General features: G+C 49.6%; 9 protein-coding genes across 9 annotated transcripts; 3 read left to right on the top strand and 6 right to left on the bottom strand.

Annotated features, from left to right (window-relative positions):
* Window positions 1–497: 497 nt before the first annotated feature.
* POL30 (proliferating cell nuclear antigen) lies at window positions 498–1396 on the top strand (the record flags this gene model as incomplete). The annotated part of the gene is made up of 4 exons (XM_064894943.1): window positions 498–509; window positions 558–987; window positions 1038–1327; window positions 1379–1396. 4 exons carry the CDS (start codon window positions 498–500, stop codon window positions 1394–1396), a joined length of 750 nt encoding a protein of 249 aa, XP_064757630.1.
* A 652-nt stretch (window positions 1397–2048) lies between these two features.
* Window positions 2049–3507, top strand: BUD16 (putative pyridoxal kinase; the record flags this gene model as incomplete). The annotated part of the gene is made up of 2 exons (XM_064894942.1): window positions 2049–2134; window positions 2397–3507. The coding sequence occupies 2 exons, from the start codon at window positions 2049–2051 to the stop codon at window positions 3505–3507; spliced, it is 1197 nt and encodes a 398-aa protein (XP_064757629.1).
* Window positions 3508–3710: 203 nt separating this feature from the next.
* On the bottom strand, window positions 3711–4991 carry LTR64_000557 (uncharacterized protein; the record flags this gene model as incomplete). The annotated part of the gene is made up of 1 exon (XM_064894941.1): window positions 3711–4991. One exon carries the CDS (start codon window positions 4989–4991, stop codon window positions 3711–3713), a length of 1281 nt encoding a protein of 426 aa, XP_064757628.1.
* Window positions 4992–6739: 1748 nt separating this feature from the next.
* On the top strand, window positions 6740–8500 carry LTR64_000556 (uncharacterized protein; the record flags this gene model as incomplete). Its single annotated transcript, XM_064894940.1, has 2 exons — window positions 6740–7642; window positions 7925–8500. 2 exons carry the CDS (start codon window positions 6740–6742, stop codon window positions 8498–8500), a joined length of 1479 nt encoding a protein of 492 aa, XP_064757627.1.
* Window positions 8501–9730: 1230 nt separating this feature from the next.
* On the bottom strand, window positions 9731–12478 carry MCM3 (MCM DNA helicase complex subunit; the record flags this gene model as incomplete). Its single annotated transcript, XM_064894939.1, has 1 exon — window positions 9731–12478. One exon carries the CDS (start codon window positions 12476–12478, stop codon window positions 9731–9733), a length of 2748 nt encoding a protein of 915 aa, XP_064757626.1.
* Window positions 12479–12820: 342 nt separating this feature from the next.
* LTR64_000554 (uncharacterized protein) lies at window positions 12821–15736 on the bottom strand (the record flags this gene model as incomplete). Its single annotated transcript, XM_064894938.1, has 1 exon — window positions 12821–15736. One exon carries the CDS (start codon window positions 15734–15736, stop codon window positions 12821–12823), a length of 2916 nt encoding a protein of 971 aa, XP_064757625.1.
* Window positions 15737–16490: 754 nt separating this feature from the next.
* Window positions 16491–17844, bottom strand: LTR64_000553 (uncharacterized protein; the record flags this gene model as incomplete). Its single annotated transcript, XM_064894937.1, has 2 exons — window positions 16491–17408; window positions 17758–17844. The coding sequence occupies 2 exons, from the start codon at window positions 17842–17844 to the stop codon at window positions 16491–16493; spliced, it is 1005 nt and encodes a 334-aa protein (XP_064757624.1).
* A 1014-nt stretch (window positions 17845–18858) lies between these two features.
* On the bottom strand, window positions 18859–21522 carry SWI6 (transcriptional regulator swi6; the record flags this gene model as incomplete). The annotated part of the gene is made up of 2 exons (XM_064894936.1): window positions 18859–19523; window positions 19572–21522. The coding sequence occupies 2 exons, from the start codon at window positions 21520–21522 to the stop codon at window positions 18859–18861; spliced, it is 2616 nt and encodes an 871-aa protein (XP_064757623.1).
* A 1635-nt stretch (window positions 21523–23157) lies between these two features.
* On the bottom strand, window positions 23158–24924 carry LTR64_000551 (uncharacterized protein; the record flags this gene model as incomplete). Its single annotated transcript, XM_064894935.1, has 1 exon — window positions 23158–24924. One exon carries the CDS (start codon window positions 24922–24924, stop codon window positions 23158–23160), a length of 1767 nt encoding a protein of 588 aa, XP_064757622.1.
* Between the last annotated feature and the right edge of the window lie 2791 nt (window positions 24925–27715).

Raw genomic sequence — 27715 nt, 5'->3', positions numbered from 1 at the left:
CTAATTGGAAATTTAATGATACCACAACGGCGAATAGGGTTTGGCCATAGAATGCCTCGAAGGATTTACTCTGCATAATATCGAAGCAGAGTAACAATGTTAGCTTCTATTTACACGTTTTCACTCCAGAAGTTTTTGCTATTCGATTCAATCTAAATATTGCTCGGGAGGGATGTGGGTTACTCACGAACCGGGCAGGTAAAACACAAAGAGCCTGAGGCTGGGGTGGGGTGGCAATAACGCGTGCTTAACGCGTCACGCGTATCTACGTAAATTGCTATACGTAGTGATATTTTTTGCCCAGCTTGCTCCCACTGTTTGTTCCCCAGCAACCAAGACCTGTTCCTGCTTTCGACAACTTCATTGTGAAAAACCGCATTACTCGATCCAACCCTGTCCTTCTCAAAACCGGCAACAGTAAGTAGAAGTGCTTATTTCGCAGCCTGGCGCCAGACTGACAGAATGTAGTGTTGGAAGCACGTCTCGAGCAGGCTTCTATGCTCAAGAAGGTATGGAACTAGTTGACAGTGTCACGAAACACGCTGACATACTTGAAGGTGGTCGATGCGATCAAAGATCTCGTACAAGACTGCAATTTCGACTGCAATGACTCCGGCATCGCACTTCAAGCCATGGACAATTCCCACGTCGCCCTCGTCTCCATGATGCTCAAAGCCGAAATGTTCTCTCCTTTTCGCTGCGACCGAAACATTGCTCTCGGCATAAATTTGACCTCTCTCACGAAAGTCCTACGAGCCGCCCAGAATGAAGATATTCTTACGCTAAAAGCAGAAGATGCGCCAGATGTGGTTAATCTGGTCTTTGAGAGCAGCGAAAGCGATAGGCTGTCTGAATATGATATCAAGTTGATGGATATCGACCAAGAACACTTGGGTATTCCAGATACTGAGTATGCTGCTACTATTGAGATGCCTGCTGCCGAGTTCCAGAGGATTTGCAGAGATTTGATGGCTATGTCTGAATCTGGTACGTCACAAGAGAGAGTATATTATAAGTAGTCAACTGACTGTATTCAGTTTCTATTGAAGCATCCAAGGACGGCGTACGATTCTCATGCCAGGGTGATATTGGCTCAGGCTCAGTTACTGTTCGACAACACACAAACGTTGACAAGCCAGATCAAGATGTATCGATACAGCTGGTTGAGCCAGTCAACCTTACGTTCTCGTTGAAGTACCTCGTCAACTTCTGCAAGGCTAGTGGCCTATCCGCGAAAGTCAGGCTTTGTCTGTCTCAGGAGGTCCCTCTGCTTGTTGAGTACACCCTATCTGGCAGTAGTCACTTACGTTTCTATTTGGCTCCAAAGGTACGCTTCTCGATTCAAAATTTCAACAGAACAGCCGCTAACAGCTCTTAGATTGGTGACGATGAGTAAGAAAATGCTCCTGAAGATATGAAGACATGAACGAAAATTTAGCGATGATGTGTACGATTGAGAGCATGCAGCATGATGGTTACGATACCGCTCACAGCAATGAGAAGTGAGTGGACTACCAGAGGCTGGTGGATGGAAGTGGGTTTGATGAGCCAAGCTTTTCGCTGTTTCACTGAGATCAGAAGAGGAGAACTGTGCAGAGCGATTGTGTCACCTGGACGGCAGAGGAGGTATGGTTCGACCTTTCAGGTTGTGAGAGAACTTGTTGTGAAGCAGTCACTGTACTGATGAGGCGACGGTCATCTCTGTACGACTTGCCTCCTTATCGTGGCTTATCGCACCAATCGACGTCATTGTTACACTTTCGAAGAACTCACGTAGAAGAGATCTATCGACTCGAGTCTGTAGTTGAACACAATACTCTATACTGCCTCTTCTGCTTTTGAACAGGTGTACCGAGCCAGCGACGACAACATTTGCAGTTCTTAGAGATTTTGTTGTTACCCAAGACTGTCGTCCCCTCAAAATATAGCAATCCTCCCGAGAACACCGCGACGAAGTACAACGCACCAATCACATTCCGGCACATACCTATGCCAACAGTCTTATGCTCAAAGCATTAGCAGCACGACTCTTTGAGCCTCTATCGACCATGTCAGACCCGAACGAGGTCGATCAGAACGGGAATCCAGTACCAGAAACTCGAGTCTTAGCTATTGCCAGTCATGTTGTTTACGGGTAGGTTCACCTGAAGTACTCAGCCAAGAAATCTCGTTATCTATCTAAACTTCAGCCATATGGAGTGGAAGTGTGAGAAGAACATGGAGTTGCTGTTCCTCATGATATGGTAGTGGAAACACTGCTGGCTATGATTGCTTCTATACATCTTGCTGTCGTGATGCCTCTCGCCTTTCCTCTTACTCTTGCTATGCTCCTGGCCCCAACGTTCTCCTGAAGCCCTCCCCCATCTCAATCCAAGTACTAACCTCCCTATCCCTAGCTACGTCGGCAACACAATGGCCACTTTCTGCATGCAGACCCTCGGCTGCGAAGTCGCAGCCATCAATACCGTCAACTTCAGCAACCATACCGGCTACCACCAATGGACCGGCACCCGCACCCCTGCCCCTCAAATAACAGACCTCTACGCCGGCCTTCGCAACTCCAACCTCCTAGACTACGACGTCTTACTGTCAGGGTATATCCCGTCAGCGGACGTTCTACACGAAGTCACGACCATAGCGCGAGATTTGAAGTTTCGGCGAAACACGATGAATCATGGACGGTTCTTTTGGGTATTGGATCCGGTGATGGGTGACCAGGGACGGTTGTATGTGAGTGAGGAGTTGGTGAAGGGGTATAGGGATGCGATTGGGCAGGGGAGCGAGGGGCCGGATCTACTTGTGCCGAATGGGTTTGAGTTGGAGTTGTTGAGTGGTGTGCATCTTGCTGGAGGGGGAGGGGGTAGTGAGGACGGAGGAGGGTTACAGAGGAAACCCACTAGTGATAACTTTGAGGCTGATCTGGGTCAGGTAAAGAAAGCGATTGAGGTATTACATACGAGAAATGGCATGCCAATGGTCGTGGTCACTTCCGTAAGAGTACAGGGGAAGCAGGATGTTCTATTTGTTGTGGGCTCGGAGAAGAAATCCGATGGCTCGAGTCGATGCTTTGTCGTTGAGGTTCCAGTGCTAGACTGCTATTTCAGTGGCACTGGCGATATGTTCGCTGGCCTCATGGTGGCAAGGCTGAGGGAAGAGGCTGCTGCAGCGGGTCTGCTCAACAAGGCGAGTTATGCCTCAGAGGACGATGTGTTGGCCACGGACCTTCCGCTAGCAAAGGCGACGGTCAAGGTGCTAAGCAGTATGTCGGCTGTGTTGGAGAAGACAATGCAGGCACGGAATAAGGAGATGGAGATGTGGGAGGGTGAGCGGAAGGGTATGGGGCAAGTTGCTAGTGTAGATCCGCAGGACCATAAAGGCGAGGAAGGTGGTGAGGAAAGAGCAAAGTCGTTGGCGAGGACAAAGGCGGCAGAGGTAAGAGCAGTAAGGAATGCGAGGGATCTAATACACCCGAAAATAAAGTTCGAGGCGAAAGAGCTGCAGGAGTAATTAAGAGCTACATCTTGAGATGAGAGGTTGAGGCATAGAAGCATAGACTTTGCCAGCAACTCCCTCTGCTGGTCGCCATTTAAGGCGTCCGAACGTATTCTAACAAATTCATTGAAGTGTTGTTTGTCAGACCCTCATCGCCGAAGGACAACGTCTGCTCGAAGACAAACGTTAGTCCTTGCCGTCTGTCCACGCTCTTTCCATCAGACTGGCAGGCCCAACTTCTGCCTCAACACCTTGACTTCCGCTTCTAGTCTGCTCACTGCGATGGCGTGTTCTAGGTCCTTCTGACCCAGCTCTTTTTGCAACTTCTCAACTTCGAGCTGAATCGACATGTGCACTGCTTGTTGTGACTTCACCTTCGACTCTCCTATTGAGCCGTCGTCGACGGTTATCGTTGTATTGAGTCGATTCGTGTCATTGACTAACGTGCTTGTGTCGTTGACTGCCACGGAACTGCTTTCCACTGTATGGTTGTCTTCGACTCTCATCCTCTGACGCGCAAGCTCTTCCTCTTCAACTCGCATCTCTTCTAAAGAAGCTTCGTAAGCAGCAGCCTCCTCTTGGTCATGCTTGGCCTGAGCAACCAGATCCGCAGCCTTCTGTTTTCGGTACTCCTCTTCAAATCGTGCTTCCTCTGCCTGTATCTCGGACTGCTCTCGTTCTGCCGCAGCTACTGTTGCTCCAGGTGATTCGCATACCCATTCAACTGTCGCCGTTCTGAACTCGTCGTCCTTGTCAATTCCACCAGCAAGATCTGCGGAGATGGTTCCAGAACTGTCAGTCTCGAAGTCTGTGCGTTGTCTCTTCTTTGCACGAGGAGAAAATAGGTCTCCACGTTTGGGGGTGTTCCGAGACAGATGATCCTGTATCTCAACTGCCAGATTTCTGAGAAAAGACGGTGTTCCAGTCCTGGGAGGTTGAGCTACTGGGAGAGGCACGAGTATCGGAGAAGGTTTCGTCGCTTTCCGCCTCTGTGTATCAGTGATCGGTACTGGACGCTCGTGAGGAAGGTGGCAGGTCGGATCAGTTGTGAGTCGCACCTCCGTAATACTGCGCGAGATGGCATACACAAGCTGTGAGTTCCGAAAGGGAGTGTCGTGAGGCAGATCTGGTACAACAATTGTTGCATGCTTGGTGTGTAGCTTTGTCCTAGAGTTGCCTTGCGAAGTCACCACAGTCGAAATAATCCCCAGAGCTGCCTCTTTCAATATAATAGCGAAGATCTTTCTCGCCCCAATGAAGTCCCGATATTCTTGGTTGAGGCTGTAACCGACGTCAATGTCTAGCATAAGGTTTTCGGTGAAAACGCAGCTTGACAGATCACCCGTAGTGAAGGTCGCAAGATTATTGTCGGCCATATAGACTAAGGTCTTCCATGCCACATGACCAGCGACATTGTTCTGTAAAAATTTCCTCCTATTACTAGCATCTGGAGCGTCACCGTATACATAGTGGATTATTAGAACACTGAGGTTATCCATTTCTAGAGCAAGGTTGGAACTAGTGAAGGCGTATTGGAGACGAGCATGCTGCAGTTCGTGAGAGGTAAGAGACTGAAAAGACCAAAATCAGTCGAGGAAGGAACGAATGCGCACCTGACGAAAATCTCCGTCGTGCCTGCCAATAGCTGGTTCCCACGAACCTCACTATAGCAATATGACACCTTCACACTCCGACAAGGAGCGTCCAACCCCCTAGTCGATTTTTGTAATTCGCTCCTTTCAGACGATTTCCAATTTGTTGCCCTAGAATGCTTACAAGACATACTAGATATTGCCATGCGACAGCCAACATTCAAGTTCCTTACGCCCGTCCATTCAGCCATCTCAAACAGAGTCTCGAAAAGTTGTATAGTATCAACCTCTTTCTGCTGAGGCTGGTTGTATTGTCGCTGCTAACCATGTCGTGTATCTCGTCACTCCGCAGGCTGGCCAAATGTCTTCTCGACACTCTGCTCGACCAGTTAGCATCTGTGCTGATCAGAACCCTCGCCACAACCTCGCAGGCACAAACACGAAGGTACCCCAATTGTCAATCAGATGGCAATCATAGATAAAAAGCAGCTGCGCAATCAGTTTGTGATATTCAAGACGTCCTCTCTCACCAGTGGTTCAGCGTACTACTGATGTATAAATAGCCACCACCCTTCTGTGGCACATAATGGATCTCGACTTGGGGCAGGCGACGTTTCGTACTCCGACAACTGCGTATCTCTGCCGTCGTCTCTGCCACTCAGCAAAAGGTCATTCTTCGGGCAGTTTCTCCGATGGCTATTGAAACAGCCGGCAATACCCGCCACAAGCCATCAGAGCATACCTCACAAGGCTGACAAGCAGCCATTGCGGTCTCGTAGCAATCTGTCAAACACATGAAACTGTGGCCAACGAAGCAGAATCCGGCAGGAAAGGAGGTCAGAATTGAGACAGCCTACGTTCACTCCGTTTTCTGCCTTGCGGTCTCATCAGTGAAGTTTGACACAAAGCGATCCCCAATGTTCCGAGCCTCGAAGGGGTCAACAAAGCCTCCCTCGATCGACAAAAATAATAGGCACAAAAAAGCCTCATTGTTCGCCATTGTCTTCGGCGAGAGTTGGAGCAAGCGAAACTCGTAAGCCTATTGATGGCAATGGCTTGGACTTGGCTTCGCAAGCTGTGTAGCGGGATCCACGCCAAACAGACGATGGGCGTCTCGTCGTCGCAATGCAGCATCTGCCCATGAGAGATTTCACAACAATCCCGCGGCTGTGCGGAGGAGGCTGTTTGTAAGACTGCGCAATGGCTGAGAACGCGTACTGGGAGGATTTGCGACTACAAAAGTCGACTTTGAGGAGGTTGGGAACTGTCTTGATTTGCGACTCCATCACAAATAAGTAGATAACCTTCACTCCTGGAGTGACCAATATCAACAAGGCAGATCGAGCATTCGAACCATCCTGTGTAATACTCCCTACACCGTTATCGATCTAGTCGACGCCAACAAACCGATCACCTCCGTCACAGAGTGACTAGATCCGTTCTCGATACTCACGCGTTTGAAAGCGAAAGTGCTCGAGTGAAGTTCGTCCAGGCAGCCAACCAGCCACCCTCCTTTCTACGAACACACTTCTCAATCTGGTAAGACGCATTGAAATGTTGTGGCCCGCATCACGCTGATAAGCAGTTCATAGCTTTTCACCTTCTCGCAAACCAATTTCTTTTCATCAACCTCTGTGACAATGGATTTCTCAACAATGGACTTCTCACAATATCACGAAGCCACCTTCGACAACTTTGCCCAAGAGCAACGTGACAGCATGGATGCTAACCAAGACTTATTCTCCATGGGGAGTACCTTGCCGTCGTCTTCGCCAGAGGCAGAAGACCGACCTACTGGCAAGAAAATCGCTGCCACTAGGAAGGCTCGAAGCCGAGACTGGCCAGTCAAAGATCCTAACTTCCAATATGAGGTGATCCCATCCTTCCGTCAGCATAGAGCTCAGTATGGTGGTCAGTCCAAGCAGATTGACGACGGCGTCGACGGAGCCAAAGGTTTATTGGTGAAGTTTTCAGACAAAGATGACCAGCTTCGTCTCAAGTACGATCTCAAAATCGTCAAGGGACGACCTCATTCACAATGGCCAGCGTTCAAGAGCGTTGAAGAGATCAATGTGCCAATGGGCACGACACTAGAACAGATGTGCCAGCATTTCCCTCTGCATGTGTGGGGTCATGGTCTGCGCATCTTCATACATGAAGGCAAGACTGCTGAGTGGATCTGGAACGCAGTCCCTCCCAAAGCAAGAAACAAGGGTTCGAAGAGCCGACCTTGGAACTACTATCAGCAAGCGATGGGTCGTGAGGTCGATAGGATGAGAGAAGAGTCCGGCAGCGCCAAGCGTGTGCCTGAGAAGAGAAAGAAGGCCGCATCATCAGAGGATGAGGACGAGGAGAATGAGTTCAGCACCAGTGAAGAAGAGATGACTGGTTCTGAAGGGCGCGCAGCAACCACAACTCCTGATCGCGGTCGTCGTAGTAAACGACAGCGACCCAACCACCTCCCTGCTCACCACTCCACAGAATTGATGCAAGAGCAGTTCGTCCACGCAATTGACCAGACTTGGCCCTCGATGACGGAGAAACACTCTTCCTATACAGTGAGTCCTGACCAGTTGGCAATGGTAAATGCGATACTAAACGATGGACAGCAACAGCAAACGTCTAATGTACCTGCCCCGGAGGCTGATACTCAATACCAGCCTGCATTGTATAGCAACGCAGTGAGTGGCTATGCGACATCATCGTACGCACCTGGTCATCGAGGCCAACCTGAAAATCAGCCTCGAGACTTCATTCCCGAATTGTGGAATGACGCACAATCTACATCATTCAACGCTGAGGCTGCATATTTCCCTCAGCAGCAGAACGACCACGGATAGTATTCGTCGGAAAACGCCTATAGCTCTACTGCTGAGCAAAATGCACCACAAGAGTCGTCGATGCCCGTATCACAATACCCAACCGAAACTCCTTCTGCATATCTGTGGCAAGGAAACAACCAAAATGCCTCGCCACTGTTCAACGACGCCGGGCAGGGTCAAGATCAGTTCGCACCTGAAGTACAGACATTTGAGGATGATTTTGGTGACCTCGATGCCCTGCTCCAAAACTACCAACCAATCAATGATGAAGTGACGGCGTTCGAACCAGACTATCAGGTTCAGGAAGAACTCAACAACCCAGACGAAGTCAACAAACTCAAGTCTCGGGACTGGGTACCAGAGGTGGCGAACGCATTCAACCCCTATGGCACCTTCCGCGATTCTGTGACGACTGCAGAAGAGGTTGATCTTGACCATGTCGTCACGACTGGGCAATTTCAACCCACTCACACCACAGCCGACACGACATCATATTCATCAGTGTCGCAACAGCCAGTCGCTAAAGACAATGATCTGGACTTGTCGTGGGGCAACCAGGACTTTGCGAACGACTCCGATGAACAGGAGTTTTAAGAGCGACAATCAAGTCAATTCAAGCCTGGGTCATGATGATTTCTAGCAGAAGAGGAACACATTTTATGTTCATGCCGCCGCTGGTTCGAGCTTGTATGTCCATTGTGTATGGAGAACGGTCGACGATCTTGATATTGAGTGCTGACAGGCAATGATTATGGATTCCTTTCGCTTTGTGGATTTCCGAAACAGTGATCGTGGGCTGATACTGTTGACTTGCATGGCTGCGTTGTCTTTTAAGAAGCTCGAATTTGATGGTTATTGACTTTTGATTGAATTTTGTAACGAGCAGGGATTGTTTTGAGAAGAAGGATGAGCCATGTGTATAAGGAAACGACTGGATCGTCGAGTGACGTTGCAATGGAGAAATTGTTGATCGTTTGATAGTTGAATGAATGAACTCATCCTGCAGTATCGGATTGTCGCAGCTTTGTAGTCGTTGGCATCGTGTTCTGATTGGCTTGTTTCGGATCACTGCAGACGGGTCGCGGTTGCTCTGCCTTCAGAGTCAACTCAATATCGACCTCCACAACTTTCTTCGAGTCTACGCGTGAACACGATAGTTCGAGGAGTTTACGCTCCTCCCAGAAATGCCGTGCTGCGACTCAAGACAGCGTGGCACGCGATGTACTCTCCTCGATGCTACGATACTCCTCGGAGAAGACGATAGCTCTCCCATTCTTGCGAGTGAGCTGGTTCACGCGAAGAGCAATACATAGTCTGCATCCAATGTTGGCTTGTCTCACCATGGCACGAGATACACACCTGGCATGGAAGCGAAGTTCCGATGAATGGAATTTCAGTAAAGATCTAGGCTGAATCCTGGGCATGCCTATGAGGAACAGCCTGATCACGACGATAGTTTTACACAAGAGCTGCCTGCTACATACTCGCACTATTGAGCCAGGACTGTCGTGGAAATTGTACACGTAATCTGCTATGCACGTGTGCAGCATCTGCAAGGAGATCCTCGAGTCTATCAGAGGCTCCAAGACCACCAAATGGGATGACGGACGTCTTGCTGATAGTTGCGACGGTATCAATGTTGGTTGGTTGGACTCAGTGGTCTGTCTTAGTGCCATTTGTGCAACATGTCGTTATTGCTACGTATACACTGATATCAGCTATCACGCTGATCCGCAAAAACCTCCCACCTTTACGCCCTGCTTTCCATACGTATCTTCATAACACAGTTCCTCGTAAACACTCGATTCCAAAACACATATACATCTACAGTCTATACACCTCCTCCTGCTCCTCCAGATACATAATCGCATTCGCCTCCGCCAACCTCTTCAGCCCCGCAACAGCTTCCTCCTTCTCAAACTCCTCCTCATTGCCTCCCTGCCTATCTCCAATGTTCGCATTAACGGCAGGTAGCAGATCGTTCACGGTAGCGCTATCGTTATGGAATAGACTCGTGCCCATGAGTTGACCTAGTGCAGTTCTGAATATGGCTAGTCGTGCGTCGGTGATGGCAGGTTCTTCTTCTTCGAGCTCGGAGTCCGAGTCAATGCTCTGTTGTGGGAGTGATGAGCCATTCGCCGCGGTGGAAGAGGATTCTTGTGTTGGTGGTAGTTGGGAGCTGGGCATGGAACTGGCGAGGGATATGCGTGAAAGTTGAGATTCGGCGCCTGTCTGGCCGGTGCGACGGCTGCTTGTAGTGTTTTGAGTTTCTTCTTCTGTGCCTTCGTCGTCATCGTCGTCATCTTCGTCGGGGATGGTACGTGGCTGCGAAGAGCGAGGCGGCCCTCTTCTTGTCGTGCCGTTGGGTCTGGGTGTGCCCCTGCTTGTTGGTATGGTGCCATTGCGCCTTGAGGATCTAGCACTTTGAGTTGTGGCGGCTGGTCGATCTCCGTCTGAATCGTCTGAGCCATCTGAATTGTCGCTGTCGTCTGTCTCTTCTGACAAGTCGACATTTGCAGTCTTTCTTCGCTTATGTTGACCCTCTTTCTCAGGCATTTCTCTAAACAGAGCAAAGCGCAGGATTCCTTCGGCTTTCTCCGCGTCGGACACACTGACTTCGTTGGACAGTCGTGCCTTCGCATGGGCAGTGGACAGACGGATGAGCGTCTCCAGTGTTCGAGCAGTAATAGGTGAGGTACGTCGTTGATTAGCTTGCATATCGTCGTTGCGAAATCCAGCATAGGCATTAACTATGTATTCGCTTGCAGCCTTGCTCAGCACAGGCTTTATTCGACTTTTAGCGTACTGTATGTATTTCTTGATGAATGGCATAGAGACTGGCGTGACTTGCTTGTTTCGGCCTCGTCCAGTCTTGACTGTCATGCCTGCGTGAAGCACTTGGTTGAACTTTTCGTAGACTTCGGTGTTCTTGTTGGCAGCATTAGGATCCTCTTGCAGACCGACTCCAAGTGATTGCTGTGCTGTCTCACGAATAGGTTCGCCTTCCTCGAGGCCTGGCGGACGATACATGTGCATGCGTAGGACGTGTTCTGAGATATCTCTATCGTGGGCTTCGTTGATGTCGTCTGTCACAACAAACAGTAAATCGAAACGTGACAGGAGTGAGTCGGGTAGTGCAATATTCTTGTGTGGGTCTTTATTCGGGTCGTATTGGCCATAGATCGGATTCGCAGCAGCAATGACACTGCATCGTGCATTCAATGAGGTATGGATACCAGCCTTGGCGATTGTAACAGTCTGTTGTTCCATGACTTCGTGAATGGCGACTCGATCAATGTCGCTCATCTTGTCGAACTCATCAATACAGACTACACCTCTGTCTCCCAGCACCATAGCACCTGCTTCCAGTCGTCGTTCACCAGTCTCTTTGTCGTGTGTTACAGCTGCTGTCAGACCGACGCCAGAAGAGCCTCGACCAGTTGTCGCTATGGCTAGAGGAGCAGTATTGAGCACGAACCGCAAGAGCTGCGACTTTGCTGTAGAGGGATCACCAACCATGAGTATGTTGATGTCACCTCGTAGATGTGTGCCGTTCGCTAAGTTCTTCTCCATACCTCCCAGCAACTGCAGAAGAATAGCTTGCTTGATGAAATCATGGCCGAAGATACTAGGAGCAAGTGATTGTGCGAGTAGTTCAAATACCTTCTTGTTCTTTGACAATTTGTTGATCTCTCGCACATCACGATCGGTAATGGTAGCCTGTGCAATTCCACCACCCGATTTGGAGGAGAGTAGAACAACGTTATTCGCCAATATCAAAGTCCTGAAAACTGACGAACCAGTGCCTGCATTTCTGTTTCCCAATGATCTGAAGGTACCCACAAGCTGTATTCTGTCGCCTGGCTTCACTCTGTCTACCATATCGTCATCCATTATCACATCAACGCCCCGAGGCAACTGGCCAGCAGGTGCTCTCTCGGGCATTTCTTGTATGCTAATAGTCTGGTGATCCCTATAAGTGCAGTAGCCATACTCCGTAATCAGAGGGTCACCGTTCTTGTCTTGTTGAGGATACACACTCGTGCTAGCCGGCGCATTGGCACTCATTGTTTGATCTCTGTACTCCCGAAAGAGGAAAGTATTTTTCTTCTCATTATAATGCACACTCTTCACCACTTTCGGCCGTACAAGGCTGCATTTCGTAACAATACCCTCAAGCGACACCATACGATTAAGCAACGCACTACCAAGCGTCCTCGGATTGCAAGCATTTTCGCCGAAACTGCCAGAATACGCCACATAGTACATAGTCTCCTCGTCCGTCTCCTTCGATGTCCGATCAGGTAAGGTCTCGATGATTTTTTTGAGGGCATGGTCGAAACATGGCGCATAGTCGAACGGCTTGAAGAGGATACCGTCCGCGAGTTCTCGGGAATGGTCTCGGATTTTATCGATGCTCACTATCAGTCTTCGTAGACCTCTGTTGAGCATGAGCACAATGTCTCCTCGATAGGATTGCTGGCGGGCATTGGTTGGGTCAAGAAACTCGGTTGCGAGCCGGACACGTTCTTTGACATCGTCGCTGCGTAGTTGTATACCGTCAAGAGCCATTTTGGGTTGTCGCTGTCGTAGGGAGTGGACTCTGGCAGGCTACTTGGTCAAGGAGGGATCGTGCAGGATGGAGTCGACGCGATCTACGCGGGAGACCAGAGCGTGTTTCTTTCGCGATTTGCCAAGAAAGTTAGAGAGCCTCGTGGTTCACGCTTGAGCACGAGACAGCTATTAATCAGCGAAAGATACCTTTGTACCGCATTCAGATGCAATTCGACTTTACCGTTAAATTTACGTTGGCAGAGAGATAGGCTATTCCGAGCGCAGAGAGTATATTCATATTGTCTCGTCTCAGCAAGAGAAGTCGAAGCTCAGCTATTGACCACCACACGCAGAGCATACTCACGACTCCTGCTTATCAACCTTCAGATCTTCCAGCAACCTCGTCAGCTGTTCGTACTCCTCTGTATCTTCTTCACCTTTCGTCTTTAGTCGTCCAATTGTGCTCCTCACACCACTACGAGCCTTGAACCTCCAGCCCTTCTCTACAAGACCTCCTGTTCGTTCTCGTTCCATTGGTCCTAGGGTTCGATACGCGTTCACCAATATCTCCGTCGACTTTGTCAACTCGGTTGATGATGGGTCAGGTAGATTGCCAGTTGCACGCCAAGACTTCTCAATTAGAGCGAGTGATTCAGCTGGACGGCGTCGCCAGAGAGCTACTTTTGAAAGAAGTAGGAAAAGCTGCGGAGAAGATATGGCCAGAGTTGTGATTTGACCATTGATTAAAGTGGTGAGTGCTCGGACCAGAAAGGGCAAACGATGCACTGCTGACACGATCGTACCTCCATCACTGGTTTGCATCAACTGGTCAGCCTTGGTGGCAGTCGACTCATCTTCTGAACTTGGGTAGTCCCAAGCAGCAGTGATGTGATCAACCAGTGCTTCCAATATCTTCAAGTCAACGCAGCTTTCACCTTCCTTCTTGTGCCGTAGTGTGATTACCTGACTCATAGCATGCAGCACTTCCTGCCAAGGTGTTCCTCGCTCAGGATGTTCCGGATTCGGCGGTATGCTAGCTGCCACCGTAAGGTAGTTGTCCCATATGCGTGCATCCTCCCTCTTGAGCTGGGCGGCGCGACGCAACGCGCGGAGAGCCTCCAGCGTGTGCTGCAAGGGATCGAACGTTGGTTGGTCCTCTTCATCGTCATGCACTGTGGTCCCCTCGACCGTCGGACTCGGCTTAGGGCTAGGTAGTCTCAACAGGGCCACCGCAAGATTGCTCCACCCTTGTGCATCCTTGTCTTCAAGTTGCACGACTTTTGTAAAAGCTTCGACTGCCAGCTGCCAGTGCTCAAGCTCAAGATAAACACAACCGAGCGAAAACCAAGTTGCCAAGTCCTGACGACTTATTCGAAGTGCGGCTGTAAATGCCTCGACCGCGGCAGATAGGTCATGCTTCTTGAGGTAAAATCTCCCAAGGGATCTTTGTGCTCGGGCATATCTATGTTCCGATACGGTCCAAGCCAGGACATAATACTTGGGTTCCTGCTGAATATCACCTAATATACATAGAAGTCGTGGACTTTCTGCTGGAAGAGGCTTGTTGAGCGACACGACATCGCCGTCCTGCATCACTTGGTCAGGAGCAACGAAGAGCAGTCGCTTCAGGTGCGCCACAGCCTCTGCCTCTCGATCAGTAGCAGCTAGACATAATGCAATCTCAGCGTGCATTTGTAAACGTTCGTATATTTCGAGAGCAGTCTTCAGTCCACCCATAGCTACCCATCTCGACGCAAGCTCTGCTTCTAGATCCCAACGGAAGGGTGGCTGCAACTGGTGAACAAACTGCAGTCTCTCTGCTACCGATGCACCTTCTTCTTTAGTGGGTTTTGGCAGGAATGAAGACGCTGAAGCTGGATTGCTGGAGTCTGCTTCTCCGTCCGTCCGTGAGGTGACCGTATCACTTGCAGTCTCGGCAATGACTTGGTCTACCAATGCTTGTAGCTGTAACAATCCTCTTTCTGCTGTTCTGGAGCGATACCCTTCTATCCTACTCCTCACTAGCAGACCCTGTGAATAGACTGACCAATTCGAGGAACCTCCTTCAAGCACTCTCGTCGCGTATGGCGTCGTTTCTTCTCTTGTCAACCCACTGGAGGCTTGAGTATTGGTAATGCTCGACGCTATCGCTAAAAGGATAATGGAGTCAATAGGCTGTAATTTCGGCTGATCTGCTGGATCAACCGAAGCAAGAGATGGTGGGAGATATGCTCGGTCCGCGATTATGTTCGTTGTCGGGTCCGGTGTGTTTGCAGTGTGATTACTGAACTGAATGTTTTCCAGTAATGTATCGTCGTTAAGTAGGATGTTCTCTGGTTTCGCGGCATTGTCTCGGTTAAGCGTACCGTTAGTGTTGAGTATATTACTCATATTCTCGGCTATTGGACGAGGGTCTTCCGATTGAGCAGGGTATTGGCCGGCGTGGTTAGCAGCAGGATTTTCTAGGCGCGAGGCTTCGTCTGCACTGCTTGCTACGCCAGTACTGTCCAGCTCGTGCTCAATGTCGTTGCTCCTCGCTATCACAACCAATTGACTGATCTCTTTTTCCTGAAACTTTGTCTTCTTGCCTAGTGCTCCAGTGAGCGCAAACTCGAAGCCTCGAAGCTTGGAAGCCTGCACCAGGTCCTGCCGAGCAGCTGTGTCATGCCCGTAAAATATCCTTATATTAGCCCGCTCGATATGAAACTCGACCATATGGTCTTGTGCTGCAGCACCCCCATGTGCAAGTCTAGACGCAAGTTGAGATTCCAGTATCGCGGCATCACCAAAGATCGCATCTTGCAATGTGTCAGATTGTTCAAGAAGCAGCTTTTGATGCCAGCAATGTACTCGAAACCGTGCTCGACGCCCATTGAACCCTTCTCCAGCCAGCGTATCATTATCTAGTATGGATTTGGCCAGCCAGAATAGCTCGACCTGTGGTACTAAGGAATATGCATCTATGCCATCGGTCGTGAGGCTCTTGAGCATCTCCTTCTTGATTTCAGGGATGTCATCACGATAGCTTTCTGGAAAGATAACTGTAGCAGGATCAAATTCTAGGGGAGGACCGGTACAGTTTGCTTGTAAGAACGCCTCAAGGGCTGAATAGCCTATCTTGGCAAGGGAAAGGTGCTTGAGAGGATCTTGAAGAAGGAACTTGAGTCGCTGTTGCACACCTGCCACGAAAGGTACCTTCTCAGCCAGTGTGGCCTCATGGCCCAGAAGCTTGCGGGTTAAAGGATCTTCTAGAACTTCTAGCCACGAGGTCCCCATTCTGGGGTATGGGAAGAGGTGGTCCATAGGACAAGATTTGTGGTTAGATGATCCGGTGTGGATAGGGCGAAACAACAGACCCGCTCGTGATGTTGCGCACAGTCAGCATATTCTCGTAGCGTCCTGCGCAAGACTTCCTCAAAGGATCACGGTAAGGTACTGTATAAAGATGAGCGAAGAGAATTGCTAAGGCCGCTTAGATTCGTGCCTAAGAAAATTTAACACGCTTCATTAAAAGTGTCACGCGACCGGGTCGAAGCGATTCACGTAGGCCCACCAGCTTTTGCGCACTGCTTCTGTACACTTTTTAACCCTCGACGACACTGTCACCGTCGTCTGCAGCACGGGCCTGTTCGGCTGGGAACAACCCGTTGGCATGGTGGCAATGGCTGAAGTTTCACAAATCAGTGCATATCGAAAAGCGGAGCTCAAGGTCTTCCAAGGGTAAGCGTGTTCATCCTCGCTCTGAAACTTGCCGTATGTTCGCAAAGCAGCGCCGATGAGAACGGCAAGCGCTCATTCTGGGATCTCCTGCTTCCACTAAATTGGAAGGGACGAACGACGAGGCCTGTGAATATGGTGAGTGAGACTGTCATGTATGAACGGCAATGAGATTGGACGTATGAAGATGCCAAAGTGATCACATTGCACTTTTGGGAAGAGTTCATTCTTCGTGTCTGTCTAAATTGGTTCGTTAATGGTACATGGGGTATCTAATGCTAATAATTAAATGAATGTCTCGGTGTGCTTGATTTCACCGCCTTCCACTCCGACCCGTCGTCACTGCTATCCTCTTTCTATAGATGTCCCTATGCCGTATACGGCCAATTGTGCCAAGCCCATATGCTAGAAAGAACAAAAGACACCACGTGCTGGTAATGATAAGCCCAACAGGGAAAACACCAAAAGTGGTGCCTGGTAAAACAAATCCTTGCGACGCCATAATAGCGTCTGCTGCCATGACTGGATCTGCAGCCTTTGCTGCTAGCTGTGGCGTCATGCCATCAAGGAATTGGCCAGCAACGAAGTAGACGACATCTGACGATGCCACCTGTGAAGCCACGGTCGTCCCTTCCACCTTAGCTGATAGAATGATCTGTGGGATCAGAAGTGACATGATCTGGGTATTGTTGAGCTTCTTAAGATCGAGCTGCATCTGGAAATTGCCGACCAGAGAATACTGTTGTATCTCAGTAGGCTCACTCGCACTTTGTCGCTGTTGTAGGGTCGACACGCTACGTTTGACGTTCGTGAGGACAGAGTATTGAGTGCTGTTGGGATAAAGAAGTTGAATCGTGATGTCGTTCATGGGCACGTTGGCGAATTGTCCTGCCGCACTCGAGATTTGGAAGAATCTTAAGTCTGCTTGAAACATTCCGTTCATGTTCTCGTGCCAATCCAGCACATTGTAGCACGCTGCGAATCCGGCTTCGTTGCTGACACTGGCAATATTCTGCATTCCTGTCATACAAGCCTGCAAAGTGCTGACATTTCTTTCAGTGTCCGGGGCGGTCAGACTCAGGTCGCCGCCGCTTGATGTCGTTTCCCGAGGCTTTCGCCTCTCCAATTCGCCTTCATAGTGCTCGGATGCTCTGCGTGATCGTTCTTCGAAATCACTGTATGTTCTCAATCCTGGTATGTGCAGTAGCGCGGAAGAGGCAACTAGGCTGGCCTGTGTTAGGAGTGAGGTTGACAACACCCATCGCAAAAGGTGCATTTCAAGCAATGTTCATAGTCGTGACTGCTGGCACGATACAAGGAACGTAGGGTTTCCGACGAGGAGGCCAGTAAACAGTCAATGTCCAGAGAAAGTGATCGGCAGCACTTTTGTTCTTGTTGTGGTCGCTGTAGGTCAACTGTAAGTGAGTGTGTAGCAAGAGCGTCAACCAGTGACGGCAATCGAAGGGAAATTGAACAACAATAGCGATAGTAGTGGACCAGCCCAAGAAAAGATAGACGCTTTGAAGAGAGGGTATTGATCACGAGAGCAAGGAGAAGTGGTTGGAAACAAAGTCACAAACCTCTGGAGTCACAGATAGCTTCATAGTGATCCCTGTTGGAGCATTGTTGGTCAGAATGGTAAGAAGAATCTTGCCACCGGAGCACATGATTTCAATGGGGTCGGTGACACTGATCTTGAACACCGACAACTTGATACAGACTGTTACGCGGTCAGGAACGAGAACAAGTCGCAAACCTACCAGGTACTGGGTTATTGGCGCAAAGTCTGTCGGATCTGCAGAGTCAAGTTACAATGCCGGTACCGAAACATGTCGCGCTTCTAGGCAAGATCTTGGCAAAGCCATCTGCACGACATCCGAGAGACCAATCGGACAGCTATAGGTGGCTTATGCATAGTAGATCATATGCTTGATTGGACCGGCACAGAGACAATGGAGAAGCAAAGGAAGTAAGGACACGTTTGGCATTGATGCAGTGCGACCAGATGGAGGTCAAGAGAAGGTGTTTCACAAGCAAGGACTCGATGCGCTAGAATCGTAGCGCGCGGCAGGGGGCAGGAGCGAACAGCCAATCCGAAGGTTCAACAATGAAAAGACGTCGGAGAAGTGTATCAGATCTAGGGGCAGTCCAAAGCTTGCTGTGGTCGACCAGCGCCTCGCCGGCTGAGTAGTGGGAACCGGCCACGACTTGGCGAAATCGATTGGAGATACGAGCTCGGTTTCTTGGATTAGCATTCTCGAATTCATGAATTGTGTTAGCAGACGCCACATGCTCATACACTGCATAGTAACGATTCCATGTCCATAAATTGGGCATTGACGCTGATGTGGACAGAAGAAGCTCATTGTCATTATCGCGCGGCATGACCACAATACATTTCAAGCATTTTTGTCTCATCATAGTCTCGCGATACGCTGGAACTGAAATAGAAAGATACCTTGACACGGATCTTGAGGACTTGACAAGGCTTTATTTGCCTATCTGGAATGTAAATAGAACCATATCCACATAATGAGATTGTGCACTTCGCTGCGGTCCTTGAGCAGGCGCCGGACCCAACGTTGCATGGTTGCACCAGCATACTGATGTATATTCCTTCCACCAATCGCCAAGACAATGAAATTGATGATATTCTTTACTCTTTCAGTTCTCATGCTTTTTCAGCTATCTTGCTGCACATTGCGAAGGAAGTCTCGAACGCGTATTAAGTCCATGCTACTAGCCATGTCCTTCTGTTCGCTGACAACTGCCTGCACCAGTTGATCCAGCAGATCATCCACTCGCTCCTCGGGTGTGCCTGTACATAAGCTGATAATCTTTCTATACCTATCTTCGAGCTCTTTGCTCTTGCCTTTCAAGCCTCTAGCTTCGTTTTCCAGCAGAGCATTATGTGTTTGATAGGCCTGTACTCGTCCTGTCAGAACCTCAGCACGCTCTAGCGAGGTCAAAAGTTGGATCTGCTCAGGGCTAAGATTCGAGCCTAGATCTTGAGCTCCATTCGGGAACAGCTGGTTGACGTTATTGATCTTCCCATCGAGATCTAGGCCTTTGTCAGCCTCGCCCACAGGAACATTGTCTTGTACTTGGCTCGAGGCGGACAGTTGCTCTCGAAGCTCTTGGTTGAAACGCCTCAAGTTTTTCACTTTTTGCGCCAACTCATCTTGCCCTTGAGTTCTTGCAGTTAGTTCTTCGAGTTTCTTCCTCTCCTCGATCAAGGCATTGCTGGACTCTTTCAAGGCTGCATTGGTCTTGTTGAGGATATCGTCCTTGGTCTTCATTTCCGTCTCAAAATCTGCATCGGCCTGAGCAAATATGCCATTCATTGCTGGAGGTATGTTAGCGATGTCTGGGTCAATCGGTCGATTTGTCTTACAAGTCATAAACCCTTCTTTGGCCTCTTCGAAGGATTGTTGCGAGGCATTCATGCTCTGTGACGCATCAAAGCTTGTGGTCAGTGTGGGATCTCGTGCCGTCTGACCATTGTCTGCTCCAACACCGAAGTCGATTGGTGCCAGCGCTCCTCTATTGGCAATGAATGCATCTGCACCAACCTCGAGGAGCTGATCAATGATTGCCCTCGTGCTTGTACGAGCTGCCAAGTTGAGAGCAGTATCGCCGGATTTGTCCTGAGCGTTAACTATTTCGGCCATGAAACGTGTCAATGTCATTGGAGCCGACGAAGAGTTCGGGTTTGCCACATGTGATTGTTTCAGAACGTAGCCAAGCAGTGATTCCAAGTAGTACTTGCCCACAGCAGCTCGACCTTTCATGGCCGAAGAGACTGCGATGTGATGAAGCATCGTACGCCCACGACCGTCCCGTATCTCGATGCTGGGACCTAGCAAATCCAGTAAGGCTGGGAAAGAGTTCTGATCCAAGTTATTGCGTGCTTGACATGCGGCAATGAGAGCAGTTTCACCACCGCTGTTGGTCCGTCTAATGTTGAAACCTTTATCCATGAGCTTCTTGACAAGAGGTATACGAGCGAGAGTGGCTGCCCAATGCAACGCAGTGTTGCAGGACGTATCGATAGGTACTTCAAACTCCTCACCACTAAGGGTGAGGAAGGCAGGATGATCTTCGAAGTCTGATCTGTTAGGATCCATGAAAAGATCTAACAGCAGTTCTTTCCTCCGTTCTTCTAAGCTTCCATTCGGATGCGGCAATGGTTCGAGGCCAAAGACAAACGGCTGTGCAGCCATGAAGGATTGATTAGCCTGTGCGAAGAATGCTTGATTGACCTCATTCGGGCTGTCCATTACATTGTCGATAGCTCCGTCAAACGAATTCATGAAGGAGTTTTCTGGCGTCGGCCTCATACGTTTTCTTGGTGGCTCGTCGGTGTTCTGGTAATCAGCGAAACTAGCGTTCTGACTGAGAACACCATTGTTAGCATTAAATGAGTCTTGTGATGGTAGGCTGTGCACACTATGCTGGCTTCCACCCATGAATGACAGGTCTTGTGAGAAGTGTTGTTGTGACTGTCGTCTTGGCCCAACGGACCTTCTGCCGTCCGTCGTTCTAGCTGGCGAGTCCACTCTGGTGCGGTTCAAGGCATTGATGGCATTGGCGGCGGTGGAAGACATATTCTTGAAGAAAGTGCCACCTTGAGACTGGCTCATTGGTCGATTGTCTCCAGCAAACATTCTCTTCCTTTGAGCAGCCATGGCCTGTTCTTTTGTCGGTGTCTCGATATTTTGTTGGCCAGCTGCCCCATCAGCGTTTATATCATACTCTAACAGGGGCAGTAAAGCCTGCTCAACTCCATATTGACGACAAAACTCTCGACCCCTCTGGTAATTGATCCACGTCCCTTGATACTTGCCATAACCGCCCTGAACTTTCTCATGTTGGCCAGTCAGGATTTCCTTCTCCAAAACCTTGGTCCTCTTTCCCTTATCGACCCCAGCGACCTTCAGTATTTGGGTAGCGTTCAACCATCCATCAGCTCGACGTCGCATGACAGCAACGCCGTTCACTTCCATCTCGAAAACTGAAACATTTGAGTATACCGCCGTGTATATTTGAGGGCTTCCGTTGATCTGGTATTGCGACTGTGCAAACATGTTAGGTTCGGGATATGCACCATAGTGATTAGGCGGCATCATCTGGGTATGGCTGCCATTCATAGAGAAGGCCATCTGCTGTTGCGAGCTAGGTCGAGGTGGAGGAGGAGTCGGAGCTGGTGTTGAAGCAACACTTTGATTGAGGGCATCAAAAGAGCCAATTTGTGACTGCGAGAATGAGCCGTGGAGGGAGTTTGAGTGTGCGTGTGAAGGATAGCCGGGAGGTTGTGGATAGACCGATTGCACACTTGATGCCATTTCACTAAAGAGTTGTTGCATAAGCTATACTATTGCATATCGCCCGAACAAGTCAATATCAACCTAACGCTTGGGCTCTTTCCGCGGTACACAAGTCGTAGTGAATGAGCTTTTCGTTTGAGCGCAGTTTGTAGATTGATGCTGTGGTAGTGCGACGTTTGCTTGCTGAGCGCAAAAGGTAGGTACTCAAGGTACACCTGAAGATGAGTGGAGAGTTTGCTGGAAGATCGAACTTGCGACGGCGGCTCTATTCAATCAGGTTTCAATACGATGCATCTCGTTGTCGCGGTCCTTGGTTATCACGTCGAAATGGTCGAAAAGTGGGGCGAAGCACGCGTGTGGTCTGAGCTAGCGCGTTGAGCCTTTCGAGCCTTCCGTGTCACACTCCGGTCGATTTTTCTCACGCGTTGCTGCCCATTACGCGTGCCCGAGGCACTGGTCGGTAGGCACAACTCAACTGCCAGTGGCAGCCATCTGTCAGACTTGCTTTGTGTAATGTCAGTGTACCATACGATGGGATGAATACGCCCTACAGAAACCCTCTGCATCTCTATCGAGCCCTGCTTAGGGAAGCCGGCTACCTGTTCGATTCTGCATCTCAAGACTTTCATACTCAGCACATTCGCTGTTCCTTCCGGCGTCAGAAGGATAGAAGAGATGCCACTCAGCATGGAGAATTGTCGCTCCCATCGCAAGAGCTATCGCACCAGCTGAAGCGAGGTAGGAAGTACCTATATATGCTCCAACGAGCCAACGAGGGTTACTCTGGAGCTGTCAAAAATGTCTTGAAGGCGACATATGCCCTTAAGGGCAAGAGGAGACGGAACATGATGAAAGAGTTAATGGTACCACAGTCTGTTGAGTCTGCTGAGTACTCGAAAGACTGGCAGCCACCTCCAAAATTCACAATGATCATGAATTGTCAAAGCAAGGTCCATCGCTTTTTGGAGGCAGGCAAACTCATTCCTCCTCCCGTTATTCCAGACAAAAACAAGCAACAGAAGCCATTCCCGAAAGTTCGAATAAAGGGCATCATAAAGAGGTGGTATGCAAGACAAGCAGAAATCTTATTCCCACCCTTAAGCGAGGCTGAACACCTGCAGATCTATCAAAAGGCAACCAGGATTCTTCCATCCACAAAACCACGACCGAGGCGCCCCGCCGGTACGAGAGAAGTTTTTGCTACTCTCAACTACGACGAACAAGGGTCAACTCTTAGACTTGTTACCCTGGCAAATTCCAGTGCACAAGCTTTGGAACACCAGTATTCACACAGATTGAGAGCAATAATAGGACATCCCCACAATCTGACGCCCAGATATATACGGCGGAGGTTCAAGATGATGGTGTTACAAAGAAGTCCTACAGCTCTTCACAATCCCAAGACTGACCGGCTAGCCTATCGATGGGATCATGGTATCAAGCATCGACAACCTCAGGCTGCTTTTTCTCAGTCGCAGCAGCTAATGTTGTTCGATATGTGATGGGCCAGAGTGTAAGCAGACGTGACGCTGTTGGGTGCTGCTGAGAGTTCATAGACATGCTTGAAAACATTGTAGAATCAAGAAAGCAACGAGCCAGTAAACTTTCTGATGGCTGTACGATCTGTATTGCCCACTTTAGACTCGTGCGACCTCATAGCTTTGACTTGCTCTTCCCCTGGTACCTGTCCTTCTCCAGCTTCTTCAATTCCGCCCTCTTAATCTTACCGCTAATCGTCTTTGGCAGGAATGTTGCGTCTACGAATTCCACCTTTCTGGGATATTTGTATGGTGCAGCATGCTCCTTACAAAAGTCTTGCAATTCTTTGATCAAAGATTTCTGTTTCTCCGCATCGTTCTTCACCGCCGTCCACCTGCTCTCCGTCAAAACCACAAAAGCCTTTACCACTTCCTCCCTATCAGGATCAGGCGCTGCGACCACCGCAGACTCGACAACTGCTTCATGTAGCTTCAGTGTGCTCTCCACCTCAAACGGCCCAATACGATAGCCACTAGAGTTGATGACATCGTCGTTTCTTCCCACGAACCAGAAATACCCTTCTTCGTCCTTTGTGGCTCGGTCGCCAGTCACATAATAGCTTTTCCCGGCCTTCGTTTGACGTATCCGCCTGTCCAACTTCATTGCCTTCATATCCAATACATACCCTTCGAAGATACCAAAGAATCCGTCTTCTTGTTTCCCAGGTGGGTCGATCTCTACCGCGATATCACCCTCCTCCTTAGCTTGCGTCTCTTTGCCCTCGTCGTTGATAATCGTCAGTGGGACTCCTGGCAATGGCTTACCCATGCTTCCCGGCTTCACTTTCATACCCTTCTGATTTGCACATATCAAGATCGTTTCTGTTTGTCCGTAACCATCACAAATATCCATACCACCACTCATGGCTCTCCATGTCTCAATCACGCTTTGGTTGAGAGGCTCACCAGCACCACAAGCATGTCGCAATGCCTGTGGTTTCAAGGAACCTTCGAACAGCTGCCGACTTTCGTCAAGCACTAGCTGTCTATACACTGTAGGTGGTGCGCACAGGGTACTGATCGGGAATCTATGAAGGACCTCTAGAGTTTTCTTCGCACTAAAAGCTTGACGGTCATCGTGTACAAACAGTGTTGCTCCATTTGTGAAAGCGCCAAAGAAGCTCCAGGCCGCCTTCGCCCACCCCTGCTCACTCAAGTTCCAGTACACACTATCTTTCGTTGGGGTCAGTCGCAACCAGTACGCACCAGTAAGCGAGTGAGCCAAAGGATAAGAAATCTGTGTATGCAACACAATCTTCGGCGGGCCTGTCGTGCCAGACGTAAAGAAACACAACGCCGGCGACGTCGCCTTCAAACTGCTCGGAACCTCAAATTTCGTATCCTTGGGCACTTTTGCCAGCAGCGCATCAAAATCCTTGACCTCACCATCAGCACCTTCTGCAGCACCAGACACAGAACCAGTCCCAGCATCCACCCGAATAATCGTCTTCAGCCCACCCCTCTGCTTCACCTTTAAACACTTCCCCACACTAACCTCATCACCCACAAACGCAACCGCGCCACTAACACCAAGTCTATACTCGATATCCTTCTCCACCAACAACGTCGTGCAAGGACACAGCACAATCCCGCTCCTCAGACACGCCGTCGCGAGCTCCCACCACACCGGTACCCGTGGCAGAATCACGATCAACACATCGCCCGCGCGCAGACCCAGACCATAAAGCAACTTTGCGATACGATGCGACGAGGACGAGATATCCGCGTAGGTTAATTTGCGCTCTGTGTTTAGGTCCTGAGAGACCCAGTATAGAGCGTTTTGCGAGGGGTTACTGCGTGCCCAGTGGTCGACGATATGGGTTGCGAAGTTGAAGTCTTTGGGCTTGCTGAGTGGTGAGACGGGAAGGTGGTCGAGGGACATCTTGGGCGAGACTCTCAGATTCCTGCGTGCTTGGTTGGAAGTTCCAGCAGTCTGTTTTCACTTCGTCTGTGAATTGAGCAAACTGCTCGTATGAGTTTGGCTAAGCAGTATCGCGCAGAGAGTCAGAGCCTTACCCGTGCTCTCTTTAACTATATCGTTGCACACAAAGGTCAATCAAGATAGCTCGTGAACTGGTTTCAGGATATAGGAACCAAATCAAACAGCAGAATCCCTGTAACCATGTAACTAGTAAAGGCTACAAAGCCCTTCTGCAGAAAGCTCCCATCACAAGCTTCATACCGGCGGGACCTGTTCACTCTGGCCCGGACTCTGGGGAAAAGGAAACAGACAGGGATGCGGGGAAGCTTCCTCGGTTGAGATTCTGAAGGACCAGGGCCAAGCCTGCGGAAAGTTTATTCGAGATGATCTATTAGAACCTTAATCGTGAGATCAGATCTTCGAGTGCATTGAGATGCTGCATGCAATCTGCATGCTTACTGGTCACTGGTTGCTACCTGCCAAGGACCAGACTCGCTGTCCACATCTGGCAAATCGTCTGAGGAAGGGATGTAGATATTGTCACCACTATTCACATGGCAGCCATGAATCAAGAAAAACTCGTGGCTTAGGAATAGTAAAAGACGGCGTCTAAACGTTGTGACAGTATTATCGCTATCTGAATGTTCATTAAGTCTCTATTTGCTGACGTCCTGCGCCACTATAGTTAGAAATCTCGCGAGAAATCAATATCTAGCACTGACTGTCTACCTCTTGATTCCTACCAAGTCGAAAATATAGGTCCCCACCACTTGAAGGAACAGGTGGATATTTCTGCCCATACGTTGTTCGCGGTAGATATCCCTGATTCTGCAGTTTCTGAGCCAGTGGCCTGCCTGTGTTCAATCGTTGAATTTGTTGGTACATGGCTCCCGGCTGCTGAGCGTTGGAAGGAACCTTCGACAGACTATTGCTGCTTCTTGTCGGTGTGATAGCTGTGCTGGGTCGTGGAGCAGCTTGATAAGCGTGTGACATTCGCATTGCGAGTTGTGGTGGAGGCTTCGCAGGATTGCTTCTCTGTGCTCGAGTTGGTGGCGTTGGGAACACTGGAGACGCCGGGCTAATTGATAGCATATCTGAAGAGGAAGATGTATGAGACTTGTAGAAGGTGCGCTGCTGAAGCTGAGGCCGTTCGTTCTTCGTGGATGAACCGACCTGTTTGATCGCCATTGCAGCTCGAGGACTGTGTAGCTTCTGCGCCTGCTTGGCCAATGCGGACGGACGTGGAATTTGCGGCCATTGTAAATCTCGGAGCGGAGGTCTTCCTGACTTCTTCGTCATGGGTATTGGTAGCTGTAGTTGCTTGTTCTCTTCGTTTTCAGGTGTATCGTCCTCTTCGATTTCTGTGTAAGCAGAGTGTGTTCGGTTCGATACTTGGCTTTGTTTGCGATCAGCAGTGGTAGCCTTGATAGGAAAGCGTCCGGATGGACTTCGATCCAAAGATCGTCCATGACTGTTCTCATTTTGGGAGGCTCTAGCAAATGACGGCTTCTTGCGCGAAAAGTTTGGAGCCTGTTGGTCGTCGAACATACGGACTGCTGCAGCTTGGGTGGGGGCCCTTTCGAGGACTTGACGAATACTTGCTTCAAACGCGCCGTTATCGTAAACTGGCGTTAACGGCATTCTGGCAGATGGAGGACTTTCAGCTCGTATTTTGACTCTGCCTAGATGCAAAGGTGCTGGCTTTTCGACTTTGACAGAGGAGAAAGATCGAGAGGATGAACGAGCTTTTGGGCTTGCAAGAATAGGGATATCCTGATCATGGGCTTCATTGTCCTCGTCGAAGGAAGTGGCTATGCTCCAACGATTTTCCGTAGCTGTTGGCACAGATGTGGCCAATTTTCTAGTGGTGGCAGATGATGGCCAAGAGATGCCACTAAAGGTTGTCTGAGCTGGCGCACCTGGAGCTTCGTGCGAGGGTGGTATGCTCGGCACTACCGCAACTCCTATCGCGCTGGACGGGATCTGGCTTCCCCGCCAAAAGCTCTTTCGTTTTTCTTGCATCGGCGTTGCAGCATAGAAGCGCGTCGAAGGAGGGGACGATTGTGTGGCCGACTCTAGCGTTGCACTTGCAGGATTGCCTGATCCAGCTGTGTCATCTCCTGCGCTTGGTGGAAACCAGGTCGAAAAACGCTGACTTCGTCGTCTCTGCTTTTCCTTACGTTTGACAACCCAAAGATAGGCCAGGTAAGCTGCAGCCAAAGCAACAACCACGACTGCGCCTGTCGCAATACCAGCTATTGCACCAGTACTGAGTTGTTCTTGCTGAGGGTTATTGGTAGCAGCTGCTGCTGTATATGTGCTTGTCGCGCTCGCAGATCCGGATAATGTCGAGGATGCAGATCGGGTACTCGTGGTGAACGAACTCTGGTCTGCAGTGCTCGACGCATCGTCGATGACCGAAGAAGTTGGGTCCGTGGACTGCGTGGACGCACTGCTTACTGTGTTCGACGTCGAGGGCAAGCTACTTGGACGAGCGTCATCCAAGAGGTACTTTACTTCAACATCTCACTGAAGCTTCGCAAGCCACACTTAAGTTTGTGATGGTGTCGAAAAGTGTGAATACATTTGTGCTTGCTGGATTGCGAAAACGATGGGACGTCTATGGAAAGAGCGCTCTCCACGCCTTCTTCGTTCTGGTGAGGGTAGCGGTCACTCATTCTGTCATGTCCCCATAATGTCTGTAGAAGAAGCGTTGAGATCCTGTCGCTGTAACATACAGAAGAAAAACGAT

Source organism: Lithohypha guttulata (assembly GCF_036872675.1).
Source record: "Lithohypha guttulata strain CCFEE 5908 chromosome Unknown scaffold_1, whole genome shotgun sequence".
NCBI lineage: Eukaryota > Fungi > Ascomycota > Eurotiomycetes > Chaetothyriales > Trichomeriaceae > Lithohypha > Lithohypha guttulata.
Note: the sequence above shows the minus strand (reverse complement) of the source record. Positions and strands in the feature narration are given on the sequence as shown.